Below are 24421 nucleotides of genomic sequence, written 5' to 3'. Positions count from 1 at the left end.
TGCGCTTGGGCCATCTCCTACTGCTTTCCCAGGCACTTTTAGCAGGGAACCGGGACAGAGGCACAACAGCTGGGACTTGAATTGGCAAGCCCTGACTTCTGCTGCACCACAATGCTGACCCTCCATATACCAATTCTTCCCATACACCCTTAGCCAGGAAGAGGAATCATTTTGCTGCCAAGGGCCATTTGGATATTTATAACATCAGTCGTGGGCCGTGCAAAATTATCAACTTAAAAATTAGCTTGCTCTAGATTTACTGAATTTCAAGTCTCGCCTGTGGTTTCCTTGGCAAGGCCAGAGCAAACGATTTTGCAGGCTTTACAAGACCTGGAAGTGAGACATTCCCCATGCCTGCCTGAAGTATCCTCAAGTCTCTGAAAAATGAGTCGGCTCTCCTATGGTATTGACATGATCTTTGTTTAAATTCTGCCACTCACTCCCATCACTTCCTCTGGATACAGGTCCTTCTCTCTTGTGTAAGCCCTTCAAATACTCAGAGGAAACAGCTGTGGCCATTTATTCCTCATTTAGCTTCTTTTCTCTGGGGATCAGGACAATGTATCCTGGAAAAGCGTGTGCTCCTGTGCATACCAACACATGCAGACTTACATAAACACACATGTGTGTACACACATGCATACATGCACATACAAGGTCTCTTATTTCTTGTTTATTCATTTTTCCCTGGACTTGACTGCGGTTTCAGAGATCAGACGAGTCCAGGTAATTAAAGGCAGAAATTGGCACTGAGTTTTCGGGTTCATTGCAGTCAACACCTTCACACTTCGCAGCCTCCAACTTCTCCCCAACAGAGTGAAAGGATGGGGACAGGCCAAATGGGCAGGTCACTTTGAATGATAGCCAGGTCTCTTCAACTATTAATCTGACCTCTTTAGCTCTGTCAACAGAAGACAGCCGCCTTCATGTGTGGATAAGGTGGATGTACTTCTTACGTGTGATGTATCAATGTCAAGGTCACTATTCTGCTGACCTAGGTATGGGTGGCTGATGAAGCCCTAAGCAGGCTTCTCAGCACAGAGTAAAATCTGCAAAGACTTCCTTTTAGGCTATGCACTCATTATCTTTCAGGCCAGTTACAGGTGCTGGTGTCCAGAAGAACACTAACAACCAACCTCTCTAACTCCTGTCATGAGCAATTATAAATTATGAGCACCTGCTAAGTGGCAAGGACTAAGATATGGATGGGAACCAGACCTTCAAAGGGACACATCAACCAGCATGATAAGCACTTAGACGGAAAGTGTCTGCAGGAGATGCAGAGACTGAGACAGTGCTTGGGGGTGGGGGAGATGGGAAGAGAAGGTGCTTCCCATGGAGGGTCGCCCACAGATGCCAAGCTGACACAGCCTGCCATATCATGAGGACAGCAGGCTGCAGAGCCACGTCCAGGCAGAAGCGGCAGGCTGAGCAGAAACAGGTCACTGTTAAATGAATGGTCCTCCTAAAACTCACAGAAACCAGTGCCTTCCCCAAGTCTGCATCTGCCCGGAAGCTCAGAACATAACCTGATTTGAAAATAGAGTCTCTGCAACATGATGGTTAACGTAAAGTTAGAGACTTCCAGGGATGTCGGAAGCAGAGCCTGCTAGCAGCCAGCGGAGGTGAGGAGAAAGCAAGGGACTTCTTCCCTAGATCCACGAGCTTCCCCAGCCCTGCCAAGACCCATGCTTGGAGCTTCTGAGAAATAGAGAAAACCATTTTAAGCCGCCCATTGTGGGGAACTGACTGTGGTGAAGAAGCCTTAGGAAGCACACACGTGTGTATTGATGGGAAAGGCGATGTAGGCAGCTACAGGGCAAGCTCGATGTCACCGGGACCTGAGGTTCTGCAGGAATGAAAAAGAGAAGGTGGGGACAGAGAGCACAGGTGCACAGGCAGGGACAACCCAAGGGTTTTAATAGAAAGGCTGTGTAGACACCAAGGCCAGCCCAAACTTTGGTCTTTAACGTGCACCTGTGGGACCAGTGTTGTGGTATACTAGGCAAAGCCACTACCTGCAATGCTGGCATCCCTTAGGGATACTGGTTCAAACCCAGGCTGCTCCAGGTCTGATCCAACTCCCTTCTATAATGTGTCTGGGATGGCAGTGCAAGATGGCTAAAGTCCACCTATATGGGAGATTCAGAACAAGCTCCTGGCTTCAGCGTGGCCCAGTCCTGGCCATTGTGACCACCTGGGAAGGGAAAGCAAGTGATGGAACATCCCTGTCTCTCTCCTTCACAACTCACTGTAACCCTAATTTTCAAATGAATCAATCTTAGAAAAGAAAAATAAAGTGTGCCTACATGGGTGGCTGCATTTGAGACCCACACCTTGGTCTCTCAGAAGATTATTAAATTCTTTTTTTTAAGATTTATTTTTATTTTTTATTGGAAAGTCAGACATACAAAGAGAAGGAGGAGAGAGAGGAAGATCTTCCATCCAATGATTTACTCCCCAGGTGGCTGCAATGGCCAGAGCTTCACCTATCCAAAGCCAGGAGCCAAGAGCCTTTTCCAGGTCTCCCAAGTGGGTGCAGGGTCCCAAGGCTTTGGGCCATTCTCGATTGCTTTCCCAGGCCACAAGCAGGGAACTGGATGGGAAGTGAAGCTGCTGGGCCCATACAGGATCCCAGTGCATACAAGGCTAGGACTTTAGCCATTAGGCCACCATGCCGGGCCCAGATTCTTAAATTCTTAAATGAAAAGTTTATTCAGATTTTGGTGAAAACTTCTACCCAGGACAAGACAACTGATGGCTCAGTTTACCAACTGCAAGAGCAAGATCTCCACACGAAAAGGTAGCAGAAGATGGTCCTGCCACCCATGTGGGAGCCCAGGATAGAGTTCCAGGCTCCTGGCTTTCACTCTGGCTCAGGCCTGTCCACAGAAGTGGACATCTGGGGAGTGAACGAGCAGACGGAGGCTCTCTCTGCACCCAACTCCACAACTAGGTGGGCTCCAGTACTCTCCAGACTTGGAGCAAACTGATTCCGGTCTGACAGTCAGGATCACACTTGGTAATACTTTGTGAACCCCAGAATGCTGCTACTGCCACACCTGTCAGCAATCACTGCCACGATTAGCATGGGCAAGTTTACGTCCCTTCTGCCTTTCCGTTGGCGTTTGTTTTACAGCTGCACGTGGGATGATACCTCATACAGGTCCCACAGAGATGACAGCCAGCGGTCACCCTGGAAATGGAAGAGGCCAAGGAGGGGCAAAGTCTACAATCAGCTCACAGCTACTGCTGGCTCTGGATTAAAGTGTAGAGCAGCCTGGGAGACAGGCTAGGTTCAGTGGGCCATTAGCTGCTGTGGGAGGTATGAAGCTGCCCACCTGATGGGAAACATACCAGGGGCTCTGCCAGCAGGAAGCAACCTCCCCTGGGTACCTGGATTCTCCTCAGGTGCTTCTGCCTGGCCCTTTAGGGACACAACGGCAGGAGTGACCAAGTTACCTGAATAGGTATTTATAAGCTAGGCCATGCCCCTGGCCTTGCTTGGAGTGTATCAGGGGTATCATGGGATCCTTTGCCCAAAGATCAACAAGCAGGTGGAAGACCGTCTGTTGAATCCCCATGATCGGTAGGGTACTGGACCCCTGGAATGGCCTCCAAAATACAGTCTTGGAAACTTGGGAGCTCTTGGCTTGGCCTTCCAGTCCCTACTCCATATTTCCAATAATGAAGTGTAAGCCTGGAAAATATCTTCTGTGGCAATGCAAGTAAAAAACCTACCTACAGCCTGGGCCCTAGAGGATACTGCTCTCTGCCACCATGGAGAGGAGAGTGAACTCAAAGTAGCTCAGAGTTCATGCCAACACCTGCTGCTTTTGAGTACAGGAAGGAAGCAATGCAAAGCTTTCCCAGGTGTGTACTCTCCCAGCATTAACACAGATCCTGAGGGTCATTCTGAGCATGGTGGCAACACTAATGGACAGCCGTGCCTGGATCCCGCTAGCTGTGTTCCCACTGCACTGAGACACAGCCAGATGTTCCCTGCTGGGCATCTGAGGGTGCTAAGCCTGCTCTGCTCATCTTCCCAGAGACCTGGCAACTCTGCACTACAGGCTGCCCTATGTCATCACCTCTCTTCCTATACAGTTCAACCTCCGGCGCATCTGCCCTGCCTGGGCTGGGCCTTCCCTGTCTGGGCTGAATCACACCAAGATAAGCAGCGGGGACGTGGGATCAAAGACAGCCACTGGCTTGATTGTTCTCTGACATCTACTTAGACAGGGACTGGGAGCTTCCAGACACAGCGGGGATGCTCAACCGGTCTCCTAACCCTTCTTACCTTCCGGCTCACCAGCACTCTGGCTGTGGGAAAACTACAGGGGCACAGATACAAAGGCTAGAGTGTGAGGGCAATGGGCCTGCCCGCCTAGATCTCTGTTGGCACAGACAGGGCCAAGTCAGACTCTGAGCAGGCTGGGTGGCAGCTCTGCAAGAGAGGGATGCGGCCCCCAAGGGCATCTGGCCTTCCTAAGCGGTGGCACCTCTCCGTGTGTAGCATCCAGTTACACATAAGCATACAGATTGTGTGCAGAATGTCAGAGCACCCAATCCTTCAGAGAGCACAGCCCACCCACCCCAGTTGCCCATAAGAGTCCCTGGCGCACCTGGCCTGCACCTCCTCCTCCTCCTCTTCCAGGGCACTGCTGTATAAGGAATGAGTCCTCAGGCCTCGGGCTTGTGGGCAGATGCCGTGTGAGGCAGGCCAACCAACTGAGGCCACTGCCAACAGGCAGCTGAACAAACACAGGACTTCAGTGTTGGGCACCTTACACTCCCATTAAAGCTGCTCTTAACGGGCACCACAGCCCCAAACCACAAACGGCAGCTCCTTTCCTGCCTTCCAAGTTCTCCAGCAGCCAAGTGGGAGTAGGGCAACACCCTTCACACTCTCCTTTCAAGCTTGTATTCATTTATTTCTTTTGTTTTTCTTAGGGAGTTGGGGATGAGGACTGGCAAAATATACTTATTGAAAGGCAGCTACATAAGTTCAAAAAAAAACACATACATTTCTAAATCTGAGACGATGCATGAAACCACAGTCATAACAACAGGAGCCACAACCTCTGGTGGTCAAGTTCAAAATACTCCAACCCATGACATTGGACTCTCATGGACCATTGGGGCTGGACTTTAACATAGGAGAAGTGGCTGGCGCCACACAATGGCTGGGTCTGGCTCGGTGGTGTCATTGCTAGCCTGGAGCTTACCAGATGCAGAGCCACAGAGAGAGAAGATTTCAAGTGGAGCTGGAAACATCTCAGAATTTCTGTAGTAACTTTAACTCTCCTAGGAGACTCTTCCTCTCCCACTCTCAGCTACAAAAACCAAGCACAAGGGAAGGAGGCCAGGCCCTGCATTGGAGGGAGAGGAGCTCTGTGGCTTCAGGACTATGCTTCCCGCCTCTGTCCTGCCCTGTGCTTTGGGGTCCAACATCACCAGTGTATACTGCGTTCCCATCCGTGCTCAGGCTGCCACAGCCAAGCACACGCATCAGTGGACTGAAGGGCAGACACTTGCTGCTCACAGATGTGCAGCCTGAGGTCCCAGCCAGCCTGCTTCTCAGTGAGGACCTTCCTTTGGCTTACACCCCGCTTCCTGCTATGCTGTCACTGCCTTTTCTCGCTGCGTATATCTGAAGGTGGTGCAAGCACTCTGCTGTTTCATACGCTGTTTAATCCCATGGCCCCCTGCTACGACCTCACCTGGCCTCCATTACTTCTTTGGAGGCCCATCTCCAAGTAAAGCCAAACTGCGTACTGGCAGCTCAGCACTAACATTCAGACCCTACCAGTTCCTATTTAAGCACAATAATGTAACACTCGTGCATAGTCATGAAATCCCATTGCCAGAAATGCAAGCAAGCCAGCAATCCTGTCTTCTAAAGCACCAGGGTCTGGGCTCAGTTAGCAAATCATGGGTATGACAACTACAAACTGTGTGCAGCCTTAGAGAATCCATTTCACTCTTTGGTGCCTTGATTTTTTCACCTGAAAATGAAGGAAGGAACTTTGATTTCTCAGGATGGATGGCAGAACGGCTGAAGACTGGGTTGTGGGTTACAAACTGATAAGATACTTGATGTACTGGCAGGACCATGTAATTGTTCACTGTTGAGGTTCTGTCTGTGTTGGTCAACCTCTCAGATTTGATCAGTCATACTGGTGCCTTGCTCTAATACTCACAGAATTTCCCTTTAAAAATTTCAAAACTGAGGAAGTTTTAATTAGGATCGTTAAATGTCAATATTTAAGTCTTTCCTATTCTTTTGGGTTTCTCCCCAAATATGATCAAATAAAAAAAACACATTTAAATTGCTGGTGAACTTGGAAAATCAGTAACTCATTGTGGGAACAGGGTCAAGAAGAGTGGCCAGTAAGGTGTGTGTGAATAAGTATGACCACCATTGCCAAGACTCAGGTAGCACTGACTCCTAGTACCTGTGCTAGGTCCCTTAACCTGTGGCTCTGGCCATCAACTGTAAGAGAGGGTCCCATCCTGGCTCATCGAGTCTGCAGCAGGAGTGAATGAGGCCAAACATACGAAAGGTTTTGCAACTCCTAAGGCACTGAGTCTAAGTTAGAAAGTACTTGATCTATTCATGGTATCTCAGATTCTACCAAATAACCTTTCACACTGCTCCAAGTTCTCAAATAAGCCCCAAACTGCAATCCTGCCAACAAGCAGAGCCACAGCAGGTGCTAACAAGAAGCCTGTTTCCTTTAAGAATCTGAAGAGTAGACATTCTCGTGACAACTCCCATATATAGCTCAGTGGACTCAATAGAAAACTATCCCTGAATAGCTCTGAATCTGAGTACACAGGCTATACTCAGTGAAGGCTCCACATAAAGGCAAAGTGGATGATCTGTGATTCAGGCCACCTCTGGACAGCCCCAGCTGTTTCCACGTCCCACATTCCCCTTGTCTGTTCCCATGTTCCCTGCCCTCCTGTGCCTACACTTTTTTATAGCAGGCTTTAGAAGTTGTATTTCTGGCTCAGTGACTCTTCCAGCCACCACTGGGTTTAGTCCAGATTTAGCTGGAAGATTTGCAGGTGACCAAGCCACATAAGGTGGGAGATGTCAGCATAGTTCCAGCCCAGACCCTGCATTCCGGCTGCCACGGGGCACCCAGCCCTGCCTGTGATGCAGACAGCTCCTCCTCCTTTGCCCCCACTTCCCACCTGCTAACCCTGGCCTCCACAGGAGGGACACTCTGGGTCCCTCTAAGACAAGGAAAGAAAGGCACACAGGAAGATGCTGGGGACAGCCACAAAAGTCCCTCTCCCAGAATCGCTGACACTTTCCGCCCTGCAGGCGTCCTAGGGTGACTAGCTGGGCAGTGGCTGGTCACAGTGGGAGGTCTACAGTCATGCAATATGCCAGTCTGGCCTCTAGACATGGGTCTACCCTCTCAGCCTAGCCATGCAGTGTGACATGCCGTAACCGCTGCTCCTTGCGCTTCTTAACACACCTGCTGGCTTACCTTTCTGGGGCTGATTGTTTTTCTTATCCCCTCCCCCATCTATGGTGCAGATCAGTCAGCCTTAGGGGAAGAAGTAACATGGGAACCCAAATGGCAGAAGCAATCAACATCACAGACCACCTAAAGTCAGGAGACGCCCTTCCTGCCTCTCCCACAGCACAGGTGGGGTGCATGACTAGGCTTAAGGGCCAAAACCCCAGAACGCAGCAGGACTTAGCCCTGGTAGACCCAGATCCCTCTCATTTGCCACTGACTGATTCTCTCAGCTGCTGTAACCTGTCCCACTGGCCTTCACCACTGCCTCTGTCTAAAACTCCCCATGTCCCGGAGTAGCTGGCACCTGTGTCTAGGCCTGTTTCAGCTACTGTCCTCAGCAGGGCATGGCACTGGCTTCTCCAAGTGACTGAGAGATCCACGGGCTCAGAGATAGAACTTCGAAGGCAGCTAAGTTTGTGTGTCTGGAGCGCCAGGTTCCGGGCCTTGCACAGTGCTGATCACTCTCCAACAGGTTAGACTGGGAGAGAGCTCTGTGAGCCTAACACACAGTGTTGACTCACTCTGAGCCCTACTGCCGTCTGATGGACAGAACACAAGAATCAGGCATTGACTCCTTCTAAGAACTAACTAGCAAGAGTGGCGGTAACCTTGAACATCAAGGTCATCTGGTCCTCCAGTGGCACGGACTGAGCCAGAGGAAAGAATGAGGGAGTGTGCCAACATGACAATGGCTTAGCAGTGTGAGTTGACTTCCAGCCTGGGCTGAGCCATCTTTCTGGACTCCAGCCCAAACTATGACAAAGCCAATTGTTCTGACCCATTAAGGTGCCCTTGGTGATTTTGGCTGTATTGCTAGCTACAACGTCACAGCAATGGTAACTACCATTACGCTGCGGTGCCTACATATGCCAAGGCAGTGGGCAAGGACTTTGAAGTCATACTTCTGGACTACTCATCCCTGCAGGGTCCATCTGAGTGCCACCTGAGTGCCATTTTCCATGCCAGGTCCTGAGGACACCTGAGCAGTCAGACACAATCCCTGTTCTCAACAGAGATCACAATTTGTGGGAGAAAAACAGATGGAAAAATGGGCCACAGAAGACAAAGTAAGAAATACCAGGATGGGGGTGTTACATTAGTCCAGCTTCAGGACAGCTGGTCACATGACCAACCAAATGGCTTAAATTCCACAAATGCCAGCTTGTTCATCTGCAATCCAGTTACCACAAATACCCAAGCTACATCATTTCCTTTTGAAAAAAGTGCTTATCTTGATGTAAATGAAAACAAGTGACCATCATTCTTTCAGTTCACTACAAAACATGTGGAACTTTGACCTCCCAGTGGATTTCTGATGCTTTCTCCTGCAGATCTTTCCAAAACTGTCCACCTTCTTTGGAGTTCCTATGCTTGGTTCTTTCCTGAAAGATCACTAGAATCATGTTGTAAGTTACTGCTTAAACCAGACCACCTTGGAGGGGGTTGTGGGGAAGAATAATTCACAGTTCCATGGGGTGGGCAATAGGGCAAATCAGACAGACCATCTGGGGTTGAGAATGGCAACTACTACTGTTGATAGCCTTTCTTCATCACTTGTGGGAGCTGCCAACAGCCCTGAGAACCAGCAGGCAACCTGTAGAAGCTCAACCTGCAGCCAGCCACTGCACAGGCCCCATCCTGCAGCGCACACGGTCAATGCATGGGGTCATGCCTCCCAACCCCCAACACTCCCCTGCACTCACTCTGCACCTCCCAAACCCAGAGGAGACTCCCAGGCTTGCAGGATCTCAGCACTCAGCATCCCGAGTGGCACGCTCTAGCAAGGCTGCCAGCAGGCCTGCCTATCTCACATACCACACACCCCTCCCCGCCCTTACCTCAGGTGGCCCAGGCTGTAGAACCGGGACTCGCCATCGGTGGAGCGCACCACCTGCAGGGTGAACATGGGCTGCAGCTGCCGGAGCTCCAGCAGGACGATGGCCAGGTAGTGGATGAAGAGGAGGGCATCCACGAGGGAGACCGCATATTGCACGATGCCCTGGTAGTTCCGGTCCCGAGGGTCCAAGATGCGGACCCCATAAAACAGCCAATAGGAGACAACGAACAGGAAGATGAGGACCAGCAAGAGGGCACGGAACACAAACACCCGCGGCACGTCGGCTCTCTGTTTGCGGAAGAAAAGTGCCCAGGTCCCGATGAGCAGAATGATGAGCTTGAACGCCACGGAGATGAAGAGCCCCTCACAAATGGTGCCGCAAGGTTCCAGCTCATTCCTCCACAGGATAGGGGGTAAGAGGATGAAGGCAATGGGGGTGAGGAACACTAGGAGTCCAAGAACTGAGGCCACCGTGAGGCCCAGGTAGCGCTTGCAGTCCAGTCCCACGCTGTCCTCCATGTCCTTGCTGATCCTGACAATGTCCTCCTGGGATATGCTATGCTCCGAAGTGCCTGTGATGGCCGTGGTGGTCTCTCCCCAATTGTCATCCTGGCCAGGGAAGGGATGGACATAATAAGGATGCTGAGCCATACAAAGGATCCATCTCATCTACCACCCTGCAAAGTAGGGGCTTTCTGGAAATCGTTAAAGTTTAATTCCTGCCATCTAGGAATGTTCTAAACTGTAACAATTGCCATTGATAGGCCACATGTTTTATATACCCTCCTTTTCAAACAGATAAATCATCATATGATCTTTTTATTAGCCTAGGCGACTCTTTAGCACACCACTGATTGGCATTCTGGGTTGAAAACCTTAGTGGCTCTGAGGATCTACCCTAACCTTAAGAGCTTGTCTAATAAGGACAACACCAGCGCTTCCTTCACATTCGGGTGACTCAGGCTCTCAAACCCTGCTTTTTATAAGCGGAAATTGCAATACCTGCCAAGCAGTTCTGGAAAGCAGAGGCATGGTAGGGCTCGTCCCACCACGTGACAAACCCAGGCTGGCCTGTACCCGTTGCATGTGTGGCTCAGAAACATTGGTGTTATGCTTGCAAGATTCCGCAAACAAGCAGCAGCAGGGAGTGCTCCTAAATTGCATTTCTGTCTTCTTTCTTTCTTTCCCTTTCTTCTTCTTCTTCTTCTTTCTTCTTCTTTTTTTAACATTTGTTTATTTGTTTAAATAAGTCACAGAGAGGGAGAGCATGGGAGAGACACAGAGCGAGCTCTTCCATCTGCTGGCTCACTCCCTTGAAGGGCACAATGGCCAGGACTGGGCCAGGGTAAAGCTAGGAACCAGCAACTTTATTTAGGTCTCCCTCAAGGATGGCAGGGGCCCAAATACTTGGGCATCTTCTGCTGTTTTTCCCAGGGAGCTGGATGAGTAGTGGAGCAGCCAGAACATGAACCTGTGCCCATGTGGGTGGGATACCCACATTACAGGTGGTGATGGCTTAACTCGCTGAGCCACAACACCAGTCCCTCAACTGCATTCCTTAGTGACCACTCTAAGCGAATATAAGAATCTTCCTGTGGCCAATACAATTCCAAAACTCCTTCCAATATGCACATGTCCATGACATGTCCAGGGCACAAGAAAGGCCAGGATCACTAAAATGTGTCTTGTTCTCTCTAATCTTTTAAGCAGTTTGGAACAATGAGTCTATTTTTAAAGACAAGTCAGTTAGTAGCATTTAAAACAGTTTTGCTACTTTACTGGCAACTATGATTCCATCCAAAGCAACCATACAGCAAGAAGACACTGTAAAACCAAAAGGGCTCCAAAGAGGCCACGGTTGTGGCTAAACAGATGAAGTCAATGCTTATGAAACCAACATCATACATGAGTGCAGATTCCAGTCCAAGCTCCTTCACTTCTGGTCCCAGCTCCTTGCTCATGCACCTAGCAAAGCAGCAGAAGATGGCTCAAGTATTTGGAACCCTGCAACTCCCATGGAGACCTGGACTGAATTCTGGGTTCCTGGTTTCAATGTAGCCCAGCCCTGCTGTTGCAGTCATTGGGAAGTGAACTAGCAGACAAAAGATCTCTGTCTCTCTCTCCCTTTCTCTGTGGCTCTACCTTTCAAATGCATAAACAAATCTGTATTTCACAAAATATGTTTTAAAAAGATTACTGCATGTGATTGAATGCACACAAAAAAGTAACCATATGCAGTGGTTAGCCAAGTGAAAATAGCACTGACTTAGAAGAATTTAGTTTAATAGCTGAGTTGGCAAAACAAGAGCTCTGTCATAATCAACTATAGAAATGACCAGGGAACTCATGACTTACAAAACATAGTGAAGAAGTAACTCTGGAGGCATAGCTCTTGACCTGTGAACCAAGAGCCCTTCACTTTGGGGAGCTAATAGTTTCACACGACATGAGAGGAATTACTACTTACAGCCTAACACTGCTAGTACAAATGCACACTTGGTACAGTACCTCTGGAAGCCTGGCAGTTTCCCCTGAATTCAGATACTTCACTACACAGCCCAGCAACCCCACTCCCAGGTAGGGGTCATATGAAAACACAGGTTCACAAAGGACCGGTGTAAGTGGTTTTTAAGTTTCCTCACACTAGCCAAGACAGAGCAACCCAAACGTCCAACCACCAACAGGAGAGATAACAGCAAGTTGTAATTGATTCAACTGTTGAACCAACTGAGAACTGTCAACATCACTGTGCTGAATGGGAAAAGCTCACATGATTCTGATTATGTTCAATCCCAAAACTAATCTTCACACACAGCAACTGAAGATTGAGCACCGTGGAGAAGTGTGGGTGGGACAGAGACCAAAGAATGAATGTTCTGGGATGATGGAAACATTTATAACTTTATAGGAAAGTGGGTAACATGGATTATTCAACTGTGAACACTCATCAAACTAAATTTAAGTTCTGTTCTGTTTTTGGTGTGCAAATTTATTTTTTTTAAGATTTTTTCATTTTTATTTGAAGAAAAAATAGTGGAGAGAAGGAGAGAGTAGAAAAGATCTTCCATCCACAGATTCACTCCCCAAATGGCCACAATGGCCAGAACCGAGCTGATCTGAAACCAGGAGCTTCTTCTGGGTCTTCCAGGTGGGTGCAAGGTCTCAAGTACTTGGGCCATCCTCTACCTCCTTCCCAGGCCATAAGCAGGGAGCTGGATGGGAAGTGGAATAGCTGGGGCATGAATTGGTGCCCATATGGGATACTGGCATTTGAAGGTGGAGGATTAGCCTTTTGAACCTTGGTTCCAGTCTCAGGTATGTAAATTTGGGTAATTTCTGTAAAAAAAGATACATCAACAAGGGAAAAAAGTAGTGGCAAATTCAGATATCCAAGCATGCTTTAGCAACAGGTGAATTTGCAAGTTACAGAAAATGACTTGTTACCACTCTCAGTGAAGACAAATGCTGGATACCATGGTTTATACTAAGCCCAATATTCAGCTGGTAATCAATGCTGAAGTTAACTGTCACTGGCTAGCTTGTGGGCATTTTATCAGCTACCGCACTGCACTTATTTAGCCACTCACCCTTCTTCCTGCCAGAAAGTTGCTAACCAAGTCCTCTTGCAATTTAAGAATTTGTATCTGCGCCTCAAAAATGTACAAGAGGCACTCACAAGATTGAGGCTCTTACACAGCAAAAAGAGGCTCAGCTTCTCAAATCTAATCTGTGACTGTCCAAGTTGACACTATGATGCCCATTTCAATGCTTTTCCTCTTGTAAATACCAGTAGCCTCCTAACACAGCTTCTCAGTGTGCACAGCGGAGAAGTTGCCAAATTCAGTAATGCCTTCACAGAGGCCACCAACACTTCTGTGAAGACCAGTCAGCCAGCCACTCATCCAATCACCTGCCCATCCACCCATCTATGCATAGACCTATCAACCCATCAACCCATTTATATATCCTTCTATGCACATACCCAGAAATCTTCCTACCCATCCATCTATTAATGCACCACACCTCACATTCACCTACCCGCCCATCCATCCACTCATCCATTTATGTACCTACCCACCCATCCACTATCCTGTCATCCAACCATCCAGGAAATCACTTGCTTATCTAGCACCCACCCTTCCTTCCATCCAACCTGTCAGAGCCATGACTGCCACACAGCACACCAGCACTACAGGTTTGCGCTCACTGCTGAACAAACTCCACATTCAGTCCAAAACCACAAATTTGGGCTTCAAGAGCACCTGATGTGCTCCAAGAAATGGCAATGTTAGTCCATCCATCTGTTAACAAATGCACATCTGTGTTCCTATGGGTGTGTGCAGAAACATGCTTATCTATATCCCTTTCTCTTTACAGCTGTGTGTGCATTCTTTGCTTTGTTGCCAAGAGGCAAGGCTGGGCATGCAAGTACTGCAGGAAGTGCAGAGGGCGCATAAACACGCTTCTGAGTATAACTCGCATGGATTGCCAGACAGCAAGACAGTTTCTGTAAAAGCATACTAACCTGCTACTATTTCAAAGCAGAGTGGCTTCGTATGACATTTGCATCCCATAGCATTTCTTAAATACTGCAAAGACGAGGAATGACATGGAGTCCCTGTGTTTCTGAGCCGCCATCATCTCTGAGCTGAGGAAAAAATGATTTCTCCACTTTTGCAGGGACTCCTTCTCTGCGTCAATGGCCTTGGCACTGAGGTACAGCATAGACAGCTACCTCCAGGTGCTACTGCATTCCCTGATGCTTGCCTCCCAGGGCGTGGGGCGTGCAGCCCCTGATTCACTGCATGTATCTTATAGGAATGCCCAGCCTCAGCCCTCCTACCCTCTCTCCTTCTCTTCCAAACACTACTTCAGTTTTCTAGAGAGCAAGTTTCCTTCACTCTCCTACACGGTTTCATTTTGGAATGAGTCTCAGGAGACTCCAGCCTGTAACTTTTCCCTGCCCTGCCCTGCCCTGTCACCGACCTTGCTGGCTTCTTTTTAACACCACTCCAAGCCAGCCAACCAATCATATACTTCGAAAGAATCCCCAAGCCACCCAACGGCAGGACAAATACAGGCCAACCAATCACACTGAGGAGAATTCCCAAGCCACCCAATGGCAGGCCAGCTTTCCTTAGACCAACAAGAAACCCTGAGACATAAACTAATTAACATGCTAGAAAAATAAAGACAAAAGCCCAAGAGAACCTATGGCAACAAGACTTAAGAAAACGTTTACAGGAGGGAGGCCGGGTCAAGTGGCACTGTGCTTGTGGGCTGCCTCCGATCCCCACCTGGACTTCCTCCGTGCGAGTGGAATCATTTGCCAGCAGGGGCTCTCCAGTGGGGGCTTGGATGGTGACAGATTTTTCTGACCCTCTGCCATCTTTACTTCGGGGTGATTTGTGTCTGTCTCTGGTTCTCTCTCTGAAAGGAAAAAAAAGGAAACAGAATTAATTTATGCCACATAGAACTCACTGATTTATTAAACATTGTAAATTTCACTCTGAATTCTTAAAAATCTACAGACACACACACAGAACACCAATATCTACACATTCCATACCCCTGTGAGGAGGAAACTGAACATTATTACCCATTTGGCATTGTCTGTCACTCCAAGGCTGTCACTAATCTTTTACCAACAGTGACTGAATGCTTTCTGAAACATGAAATGGTAATTTCAGAACTTCTGGAGCTAAGGCACACTTTATTGTATTAACTACTGCCTTTGATATGGCTATATTATGCTTAAATTAATTTTTCCCCGAGTGGCTGCAACAGCTATGGCTGGGCTGCACCGAAGCCGGAAGCAGGAACTCCGTGCAGGTCTCCCACTTGGGTGGCAGTGGCCCAAGTCCTCAGGCCAGCCTCTGCTGCCATCCTGGGTGCATTCACAGGAGCTGGATCAGAAGAGGAACAGCCAGGACTAGTACTGGCACTCGGATATGGGATGCCAGCCAGTGTTGCAAGTGGAGGCATACCTGATGCACCGCAATTCTGACCCCCTCTAGGGATTTTTATTTTAAAAATATTAATTTATTCATTTAAGAGAGAGAGAAGGAGAGACAGGAAAAGAGATTTTCCATCTACTTGCTCAGTCCTGACATGGCTGCAATGGTTGAGCCCAGTTGAAGGAATCAGCAACTCCATATGGGTGGCAGGGTCCAAGTACTTGGACCAGCCTCTGCTGCCTTCCCAAATGTATTAACAGAGAGCTGGACTGGAGATGAAGCAGCTGAGACTCAAACAGCACCCTGATATTGCTTGCCAAATGCCAGTGCTGTAGGCAGTCACTTCACCTTCTTTATCACAACGCCTAGGGCTTTTTAAAATTGGGGCATCACAGAATATCTATAGTTCATCCAAAAACAAAAAAAAAAAAAAAAAAAAAGAAGGAAGGAAAAAAAAAGTAAAGAAAGAAAATCTGGGACACACTGATACCCTAAACCTTTGGATAAGAAGAGAAGAGAGAAAAGCTAAACTAGTGCAGAGATTCATTTACTTTTTATTCTTGCAAGTTCAAAACTCAGAGTTATTCCCATAGGTTCTGAACTCAACGCCAGCCACAGAACAAAGCCAGGACAAATGACACCAAAAAGTATCAGGGTATATGTTAGCATGAGTTTACAGGTCTTTTAAGCCAAGCAGGCTGGGGCATCATTTTACCCCATGTACCTTCTGGGTGGTCTTCCAGGGTGACTGAGAACAGCCTGCAATAGATCAATCATGAAATTACAAAAGGAAACAATTAGTGCAGGGACTGGTCAATAACCACCTATGGAGACTAACACCCTTACCCCAGCTGCCAAGAGACAGGCCCTGCGCCCCACCAGAGACCTCCTTTAGCACCAAGAGTCATTAAGTTCCCTCTTGTCCCTAAAGACCACCTTGACATCAGTTCTACTTCCTGCCTCTGAGAGGTCTCCCAGGCAGGAGGGAAGAAACATTACATATGCAGATTTTGGAGACAAACAGATCTTCTGGATGTGTGACTTTGCACAAGCTATTTCACCTCTGAACACCTCAGTTTGCTTAAGTGTGAAATGGGCAACATGATGACCCCACACGGAGATGTGCTCGTTGCAAGGCCATGGAGGACCCAACCCTCAGTAGTTACTATCATTGCTAATACTTGTCAATGGCAAGACACGGTGACTTGACTTTGTGAAACAAGAGCATGTGTGCCTTGAAAAGACAGATAAATGGAACTATTCACACATAACACATTCCCTATCACTCCATGCACATTTCTCCTATTAACCTATACTAGCTTAAAAACAAAGGGCTGAAGCTAGGGCACAATGGGTGAAGTCACTACGTACAAAGCCAGCATGGGGTATGGGAGCAAAAGTTCAAGCTACTCTATTTCTGATCCAGCTCAGCTAATGGCCCAAGGAAACTGGTCCTTACCACAGACGTGGGAGACACAGATAGGGAGCACCAGGCTCAGGATGACGGCCTGGCCAGTCAAGGCTGTTGTGAACATTTGGGGAGTGAGCAGCAGATGGATGATATCTCTCTCTTCCTCTCTCTGTTATTCTGCCTTTCAGATTGATGGACTTAAGAAAGAAAGTAAAAAGAACAAAGCCAAAACCACACAGATTCCTTGTCAACTTTGGACCTTATCAATACCTTCTCAGGAGGCTGCCCCAGCTGCAGACAACCACTCAGGGACACTGGCTCTAGCCCTAGAGCCTAACAGATCCCAATTTACGGCTAAGTTCAAATCCAGAAATGGGACACAATCTGGTCAGCACAGGTGAACTGTTTCCAGCAGGACTCTAGGGCAAAGAACAGTCCAACTACACACAAGTTCAATAATACCAATGCACTCCCTGCCCTACTAGATTGACTCAACTCAATCCTAATAACCCTAAATGACCAAGAGGTATCCCATTTTACAGATGCAGTAACTGAGGCTGGCAGAGTTTATACAACTTGCCCAAGTTACAGTAAAAAGCAGAGTAAGATGTGAGTCCAAGTCTAGAGACAGGAGCTTTATTCAAAACCACTAGGCTACGTTATTTTGAAAAGCAACTGGAATATCTGATAGCAGAAGTACGCCTGACGCTCATCCTCACCTTAGATAAACCATTAGAGTTACAAGATATGCCTTTGAAGAGGAACCATTGGACTTGTGATCTTAGATAGCACCAAGCTGTGCACCTGGCCCCAGGTTGTCAAATACAATCCTTTCAGAAGCTACTCACGGAGAGGAGCAAGGCACCAATGTGCAGATTTCCCATGGACTGGGCTGCTCTCCAGAGGAAGCCACAGGAGAAGGATGGCTGCTTCACTAGACCCACTGTGGCGGCCACCCAGGCTGGCACCTCTTCTCTCTCCTGTTTCCTGAGTACATACAATTCATTTCTTTCTGGGCCAACAGCCAGGTCACATGTTCAGCTAACCTGCCCATCTATCAATTCCCCACTCCCATGGGTCAAATCCTGACAGTACAAATTCCAGTGGACATTCAAATTCTTTCACCAAGTGCCAACTGCCAGGAGCCTGAATAATGCCAGTGCAAAAAAGCAGCTGGAGAAGCATCCAGTGTACACCCAAACCCCAACTGACCCAGCCTGACTCTGAAAGGGCCCAACTGACCCAGCCTGGCTTCAAAAGGGCTCAACCCACCCAGCCTGGCTCCAAAAGAGCCTGGCTTACTCAGCCTGGCTCCAAAAGGGCCCAGCTCACCCAGCCTGGCTCCGAAAGGGCCCAGCTCACCCAGCCTGGCTCCGAAAGGGCCCAGCTCACCCAGTCTGGCTCCAAAAGGGCCCAGCTCACCCAGTCTGGTTCCAAAAGGGCCCAAGAGTGGCCAAATGTGAGATGAAAGTCTGGTCATTCTCCTGGTGATACATAGCTAACCCGGGTAAGAACCTCCTCTCTGATGAGCCAAGGCAGGTCCCCTTTCCTCTAGAGCCTGCAAGCTGAAACCAGAGCTTCTCAAACCTCAGTGTGCACAACTACCACCTGGGCTGCAGACCTGCCGGATGCATATACAAAGAGATGCTAGGAATCTCTTACACCAGCAGCTCAGGCGACCAAGATGTGGACCACAGTGCAGGACATGTTCTCCAAGGCTTTTGGAGGCCATGCTCCTGGGAAGGGCTTCACTGGAGCACAACTTGGGAGTCCACCTTTGTGTAAAATGCCCTAGTCATAGCAGCACCTCAGCAATGGGATCCATACCACGTTGCAATGTTCAGTGTTACTCCGTTAAGATTTTAAGAGAATAGTAAGCAGATGAAGTTTGGAGAAAGGTTTGGCCAGCTTGATGTAACCCTGGCTGAGTGATGGCCAAGGCTGACACCTTCCACCTACTGTCAAGTGAGAGGCAGGTGTAAAGCACATCTTCCTGACTCATGCCGGCACTGAACTAGGTGTAATGCTGCTTGCATGGGTCTTATTGTCAAGAACTGACATACAGGATCAGCATCGTAGCACAGTGGATAAGGCTGTCTCTTGCAACTCCAACATCCCATAAGCATCCCAGTTTGTGTCACAGCTCCTCCATTTCCCAACCAGCTCAACCATTTCCCATTAGCTTCCTGCTAATGGAAAGGCAGCAAATGAAAGCCCAAGTGTTTGGCCCCTGCTGCCCAGGTGGGAGACTCCAATGAAGCTAGACTCCTGGCTGCAGTTTGGCCCAGTCCTGGCTTTTGCAGGCATCTGGAGAGTAAAGCAGCTAACAAAAGTTCCCCCTATTTCTCTGTCTTTCCCTCTCAAATTATTTCAAATAAATAAATACATCTTTCCTTAGAAAAGACCTGATGTGCAGCTATTATAGAAGTTACTGGTCCTGAATTACCACTCCAGGCAGACCTTTGAGCCAAGCCAGGACTCAATACCAACATCTAACAACAACACTGCATTTGGTGCTTGGCAGCACGCAGCACTAGGAGTGGCACGTGGTCCCTCACTGGGCTAAGCATGCATCCAGATGCTCATTCCTGTGCCTGCAGATGCTGTAACTTAGGAGAGGGTCCCCACTGATGAGCTACATAGTGCACAGAGCCCATCTGGAAATAGGAAATTAGGAAAGGAAACAGGCGGAAAACTCCCGGGGGTGGGAGGAGTTAAAAGCGCATGTATGCTGGCACGGCTTTCCAGTTCCACGAGTGTGATCCAGCTCACTCGTGTGCCTCGTCTGGGCAGCTGGGTTAGTCATACAGATGGTAGTATCTTATCTCTGAATCAACCCATCTGAAAAATATATTTGTGCAGGCAGAGGTACATGTATTTGTGCATGTATACAAGGGGGTGGCAACAGCAAGCGTCATCATGGAGGAGGCCTGGGCACGTATCTGGACTCATGAGTATATCTCAGTGTATCAGCTCAGGCCCCACCTGGAGCTGAGCCCTGGGGGCTGCTGTAAACACACCCGCCCCCTCCTGCAGCGAGAGCAGCCCTGATTCCCATGCCGATTCCCACACCCGGTTACAGTCAGCATTTCCTGGGGAGACTGTTTAGTCCTGACTCTGCTGTTGGCCCATGGTCTATTTGGGGAAAGCCAGCCCCACCGGTTACTCCTCCCTTTCCTTTTCTACCACCACCCACTACCTGTCCTTCCTGCCCGCTGCCGGGGCTTGCTGGCTGCTGGCTCTCCATCCTGGCTGCGGCAGGGAGGTTGGGCGCAGGTCCCACTGATGCTGAAGTAGTCTCCACTGCCCACGCTGCTCTCCACAAGACCATGCTTTAGTCACACGAGTGACCCTACATTTCTCATTCAAAATGGGGAACTTCCCTTCCACAGGAGCAGCAAGTGGAGGCCTGGAACCTAAGAAAGTCACCTTGTAACTCACTAAAAGGCCGGCAGCACTGCCTCTCTGTGCCTCAGTGTCATGACCTATGAAATGGGACCACTTTCCCCACCATTCCAGGAGTGCTGTTAGGCTGAAAGGTTAACCACTACAAGGGCACTAAAAGGCACCCCCGCAATGGTCATTGACGCTATTGGCAGCTGCAGTAGTTAAATCAGGAAACTTGTACACCAAACCCAAAGGTTAGATGAGGGTGGCTGGAGTCTGTACCATTTTCCCACCACATTCACTAGATACCCTCTGGAGACTGCAGGCATCGCAAAACCAGGCCATTGACCTCCCTGCCAGAAGTTATCTGTCACCTACTTGGCACTCAACCAGTCCTCCTAGGTGATCACTATGTCAAAGCATATCAAGTTTCGTGCCCTTCATTATTCCAGGGTATACAATTGCCAGAAGCCGGCTCTTCTCAACCCTTGCCTACACGTCCATTCAGTTCCGGACAATTCCCTCAGCAGAGCAGCCTTCGCAGAGACGCTCCTGAGATCGCAAGCCCTTGGCTGGGTCCGGGGTCAGGTGGCTGCCAGGCTCTGTACAGTCATTGCTTAGCCTTCTTTCTTCCCTCCTTGGCACATAGACTCCACAGCATGCACCATCTATAGATTGTAACCTCTGCCCACAGTAACTGCACTCGACGTGGACTGCAGTCAAAGAACCACCTTGCGAGGCCATGGTTTTGTTTTCTAAAGAACCCTGGACCATGCCTACAAAGCCCTAATGCCCAGACCTCCTCATTCAGAGCTCTAGGCAAAGCAGGTATTCAGGAACTGATTGAAAGGCACAGCCTGTGTGAATAGGTGTCACGTGCTTCCCACACCAGTCCCAGGAGGTGCTGGGAGATCTGCGTTTCACTTCCATGGAAAGGCAGAGTCAGGGTTACACCAAGAGCACAGCCCTGCCAACTTCCAAGAGCCCTCAGAAGCCTGAAGCACCAGGGCCTAGCATAGCCCTGGTGAACTCCTTCTTCAGTCCCTGTGGTGCAGGGTGCTCTCTCAGCTCCATAGGTTGGATGTTTTCAAACATCCCCGTCCCGTTTTATCTAAGTCATCTGGTAAAGAGTACTCACCATGGGCCCAGTGTGGTGGTCTAGTGACTAAAGTCCTCACTTTGAATGTGCCAGGATCCCATATTGGCACAGGTTCTAATCCCAGCAGCCCTGCTTCCCATCCAGCTCCCTGCTTGTGGTCTGGGAAAGCAGTCAAAGACAGCCCAAAGCCTTGGGACCCTGTACCCGCGTAGGAGATCTGGAAGAAGCTCCTGGCTCCTGGCTTCGGATCAGCACAGCTCCAGCCACTGCAGTCACTTGGGGAGTGAATTATCAGACAGAAGATCTTCCTTTCTGCCTCTCCTCTTCTCTGTACATCTGACTTTCCAATAAAAATAAATCTTTGAAAAAAAAAAAAAGAGTGCCCACTTCTCACAGGTTGAGATCTGTGATTAAATTTGCATCACAAGAGGGGCCCTGGACTTCCCCAGGCTCTGGGCTTTGGCCTCGGATTACAGGTGCTCCTAGTAGCACCCTTACTTCCATGCTTCCTTCATGCCCCCTTCTTAGACAGGATTATCTGGGATCCAACAGGAGCTCATTGACAACCCTCTCAGAGCAAGACATGGCGGTCAGCACTAAGGCACGTGACTTACACTGCCTGTAGCACTGGCATCACATATGGCCAATCCTGCACCCTGCTAATGTGCCTGGAATAGCAGCAGAAGATGGCTCAAGGTCTTGGGCCCCTGCACTACATGGGAGACCCGGAGAGGGTCCTGGTTCCTAACTTCAGCCTGGTGCAGCCCTGGCTGTTGCAGCTATTTGGGGAATGAACCAGCAGATAGACGACTTCTCTTTCGCTGCTTCTCCTATGTTCAGAGACGGCGGGTGGTGGTGGGGGGGGTGTCCCTATGCAAACACCCATTTTACTGTGTTGTGTACACAGTTACAAAGTTCCAGGCTTCCAATCTTGTTTTATTCATAACCTGGGCTCATGAACACGTTCTCATGTCATTACATGTCTTTCAAAACTTTTTGTTTACATCTCTCATTCCATTCTCTCTTTTTAGAAATTTTGAAATATTTCTTTGTGAAAAACTAATCAAGTCCAAATGAAGTCCCCATAAGTCACCTCTGGGCTGAGCTCCCATGCTGCAAGGACCACTGCCTGGCAGCTTGGAGTCCACGTTGCCACACCTCTTTCTACATACAAGGAAGCCAACTAGCACCCCACTTAGAATCCAGTTGCTCCTGTGGAACACTGCACACTCAGGGGAACCTGACTGCAGTCACCGCACCCGTGTCAGTGTGGGGCTGTGACATGTGGGGCCTTCTTTGCAGATGGCACTGACATGCCAAGGCCATCGTGCGTCAGGGCATCTGCAGGTGAGTGACGCCCTATCATCAGGCACTAAACTTTGTATTCAATAACTCAGCGAATCTTCAACAAGTCTGCTAGGGGGGGCTGGTACCCATTTCACAGTTGAGACTAGCTAGGCAAGCTGCCACACTGTGGGTTGACCAGATACACCAGTCACGTGCCAACTCTCCATTTCTTACTTTGTGCATTCATTGGCTCTTCTCAGAAAACACTGTGAGGATGAGTCATGCAGCAGGCTCTCTGTACACCAGTGCAGACCTGCTCCGTGTGCGCATGAGGTGGATTCTGGCTTCCCTTACCCAACACAGCATTCTCAAAATGCAGACTTGTTCACTGGGAAGACAAGTCTTAAGAGAAGCAGGCACCAGACCCATTCCACCTGTTCCCTGTGGGAGAACTCAGGTGCAAAATAGACAAGTCAGCTGCTAAGGGTGAAAAGCAACCAATTAACACTTCTGCAAACAACAACAACTTGCATTACCATTCTTTACAAAACTCTGGGAAAACTGACTTAGAAAGACAGGCCATTTCCACGGCAGGGAGGAGTTTTAACTAAAAACCAATGATGAGAAATTAAGGTCATCAGCTCTAACAGTGGCTACAAAATGGGAACTGATACGGTAGTTCCCTCCACTGCATGTTCCATATCCTAACAGCTCGGTTTCTCCCAAACCAATGCTCCAACAGTCCAAGCCATTGTTGGAAAGGGGATCTAGAAACCCCTAAAGGCCTGCAGGCTTCCCCCAAAGGAAGAGTGACATACCCCTGCCTGTGAGACTTTTTCGAATGACTGGAATAGTAAGAATATCCAGAATAAGTGGATTCGGTATCCATAGCAATGCAGAACTTGCTCTTGATGAGGAAGCAGGTACTGGTCCTTCTGAGAGGTGGGGAATGGCACCGACGAGACTCCCCACGCCTTGCACAGTCTGGGAGTCAGAGGCCAGCCCCTCTTCAACAGGAGCAAATTCTGGGGAAAGGGAAAAAGACAGGTGTCAGTCTTCACGATCCATCTCCACGGGGCTGAAAGACAGAACGCAATCTCCTCTCTAAGTTCTCCACCCAAGCAGGTTTCTGGCCTGTGGGGCAGGCAGCACAGGTACCCAGGGAGAAGAATCCCCATCACAGGAGTGACCTCTGGCTGCACACAGTCTTGCTCTCCTGGGCCCAGGTGCTGGACCACACTTCCTCCCAGCAACCCCACCTGCTGTGCCCAGCCCCCCCCCACCAATGGGCTTGGGGAAGTTGCTTTGAAGGAATATGGCCTTAGCATTCAAACCAGGTTAAAATGTCTCAGACTCTCCTCCAGCAACAAAAATTCTGAGAATAAATATTTGGGAACTGTTTTCTCTCTTCTTTTTTCTCTCTCTCTTCTTGTGATTATTACCACATCATGTATACTAGTAAAAAGCTAGACATCATCTTAATATCCCCCAAACAAGGGAGTTAGGAAACACAGTTCATCCTTCCAAAGCAACATCACCTATGTGCTGCAAATGCTAATGAAAAAGAGCAGAAACGTTCATAATATAGCACTAAATAATAGTAAACTTACAAAGCAAGACCCAGGCTCAGAGACAGGCTGAATAGACATGACCCAGACAAGGGGTAAAAGGAGATAGCAAACAATGAAGGCAGGTGATGCACTGGTGGTGAGCTCCTGGGTCTTTCCCCACGTTTTCACTAGACACTGCTTTGCAATAAAACTCCACTGGCAACATTTCCAAGCACATTCCTGAGCTCCCACACGCCTTGGCTTCTAGAAACAGCTCCCTGTTGTGCTGTGTCCCAGCACCCTGGCTACAGAGCAGAACTAGATTTGGCCCAGCAGAGAACCTGCCTCCAGC

The 24421-nt window shown here is 48.8% G+C and overlaps 1 protein-coding gene across 2 annotated transcripts in view; it reads right to left on the bottom strand.

The window, feature by feature from the left end:
- VANGL1 (VANGL planar cell polarity protein 1) overlaps positions 1-24421 on the bottom strand; it is a 45855-nt gene that overhangs the window by 13163 nt on the left and 8271 nt on the right. The window contains exons 2-4 of one of the 2 annotated variants that reach the window (XM_004581877.3): positions 23338-23544; positions 14676-14808; positions 9380-9987 (exon numbers count right to left, since the gene is read on the bottom strand). In XM_004581877.3, coding sequence (XP_004581934.2) covers positions 9380-9987; positions 14676-14808; positions 23338-23408 — 812 coding nt within the window. In that variant the 5' untranslated portion in view covers positions 23409-23544. The remainder of the gene's footprint in view (positions 1-9379; positions 9988-14675; positions 14809-23337; positions 23545-24421) is intronic. The other variant, XM_058660100.1, reaches the window with a different exon arrangement.

Source organism: Ochotona princeps, chromosome 2, assembly GCF_030435755.1.
Source record: "Ochotona princeps isolate mOchPri1 chromosome 2, mOchPri1.hap1, whole genome shotgun sequence".
In the NCBI taxonomy this organism is placed as follows: domain Eukaryota; kingdom Metazoa; phylum Chordata; class Mammalia; order Lagomorpha; family Ochotonidae; genus Ochotona; species Ochotona princeps.
Note: the sequence above shows the minus strand (reverse complement) of the source record. Positions and strands in the feature narration are given on the sequence as shown.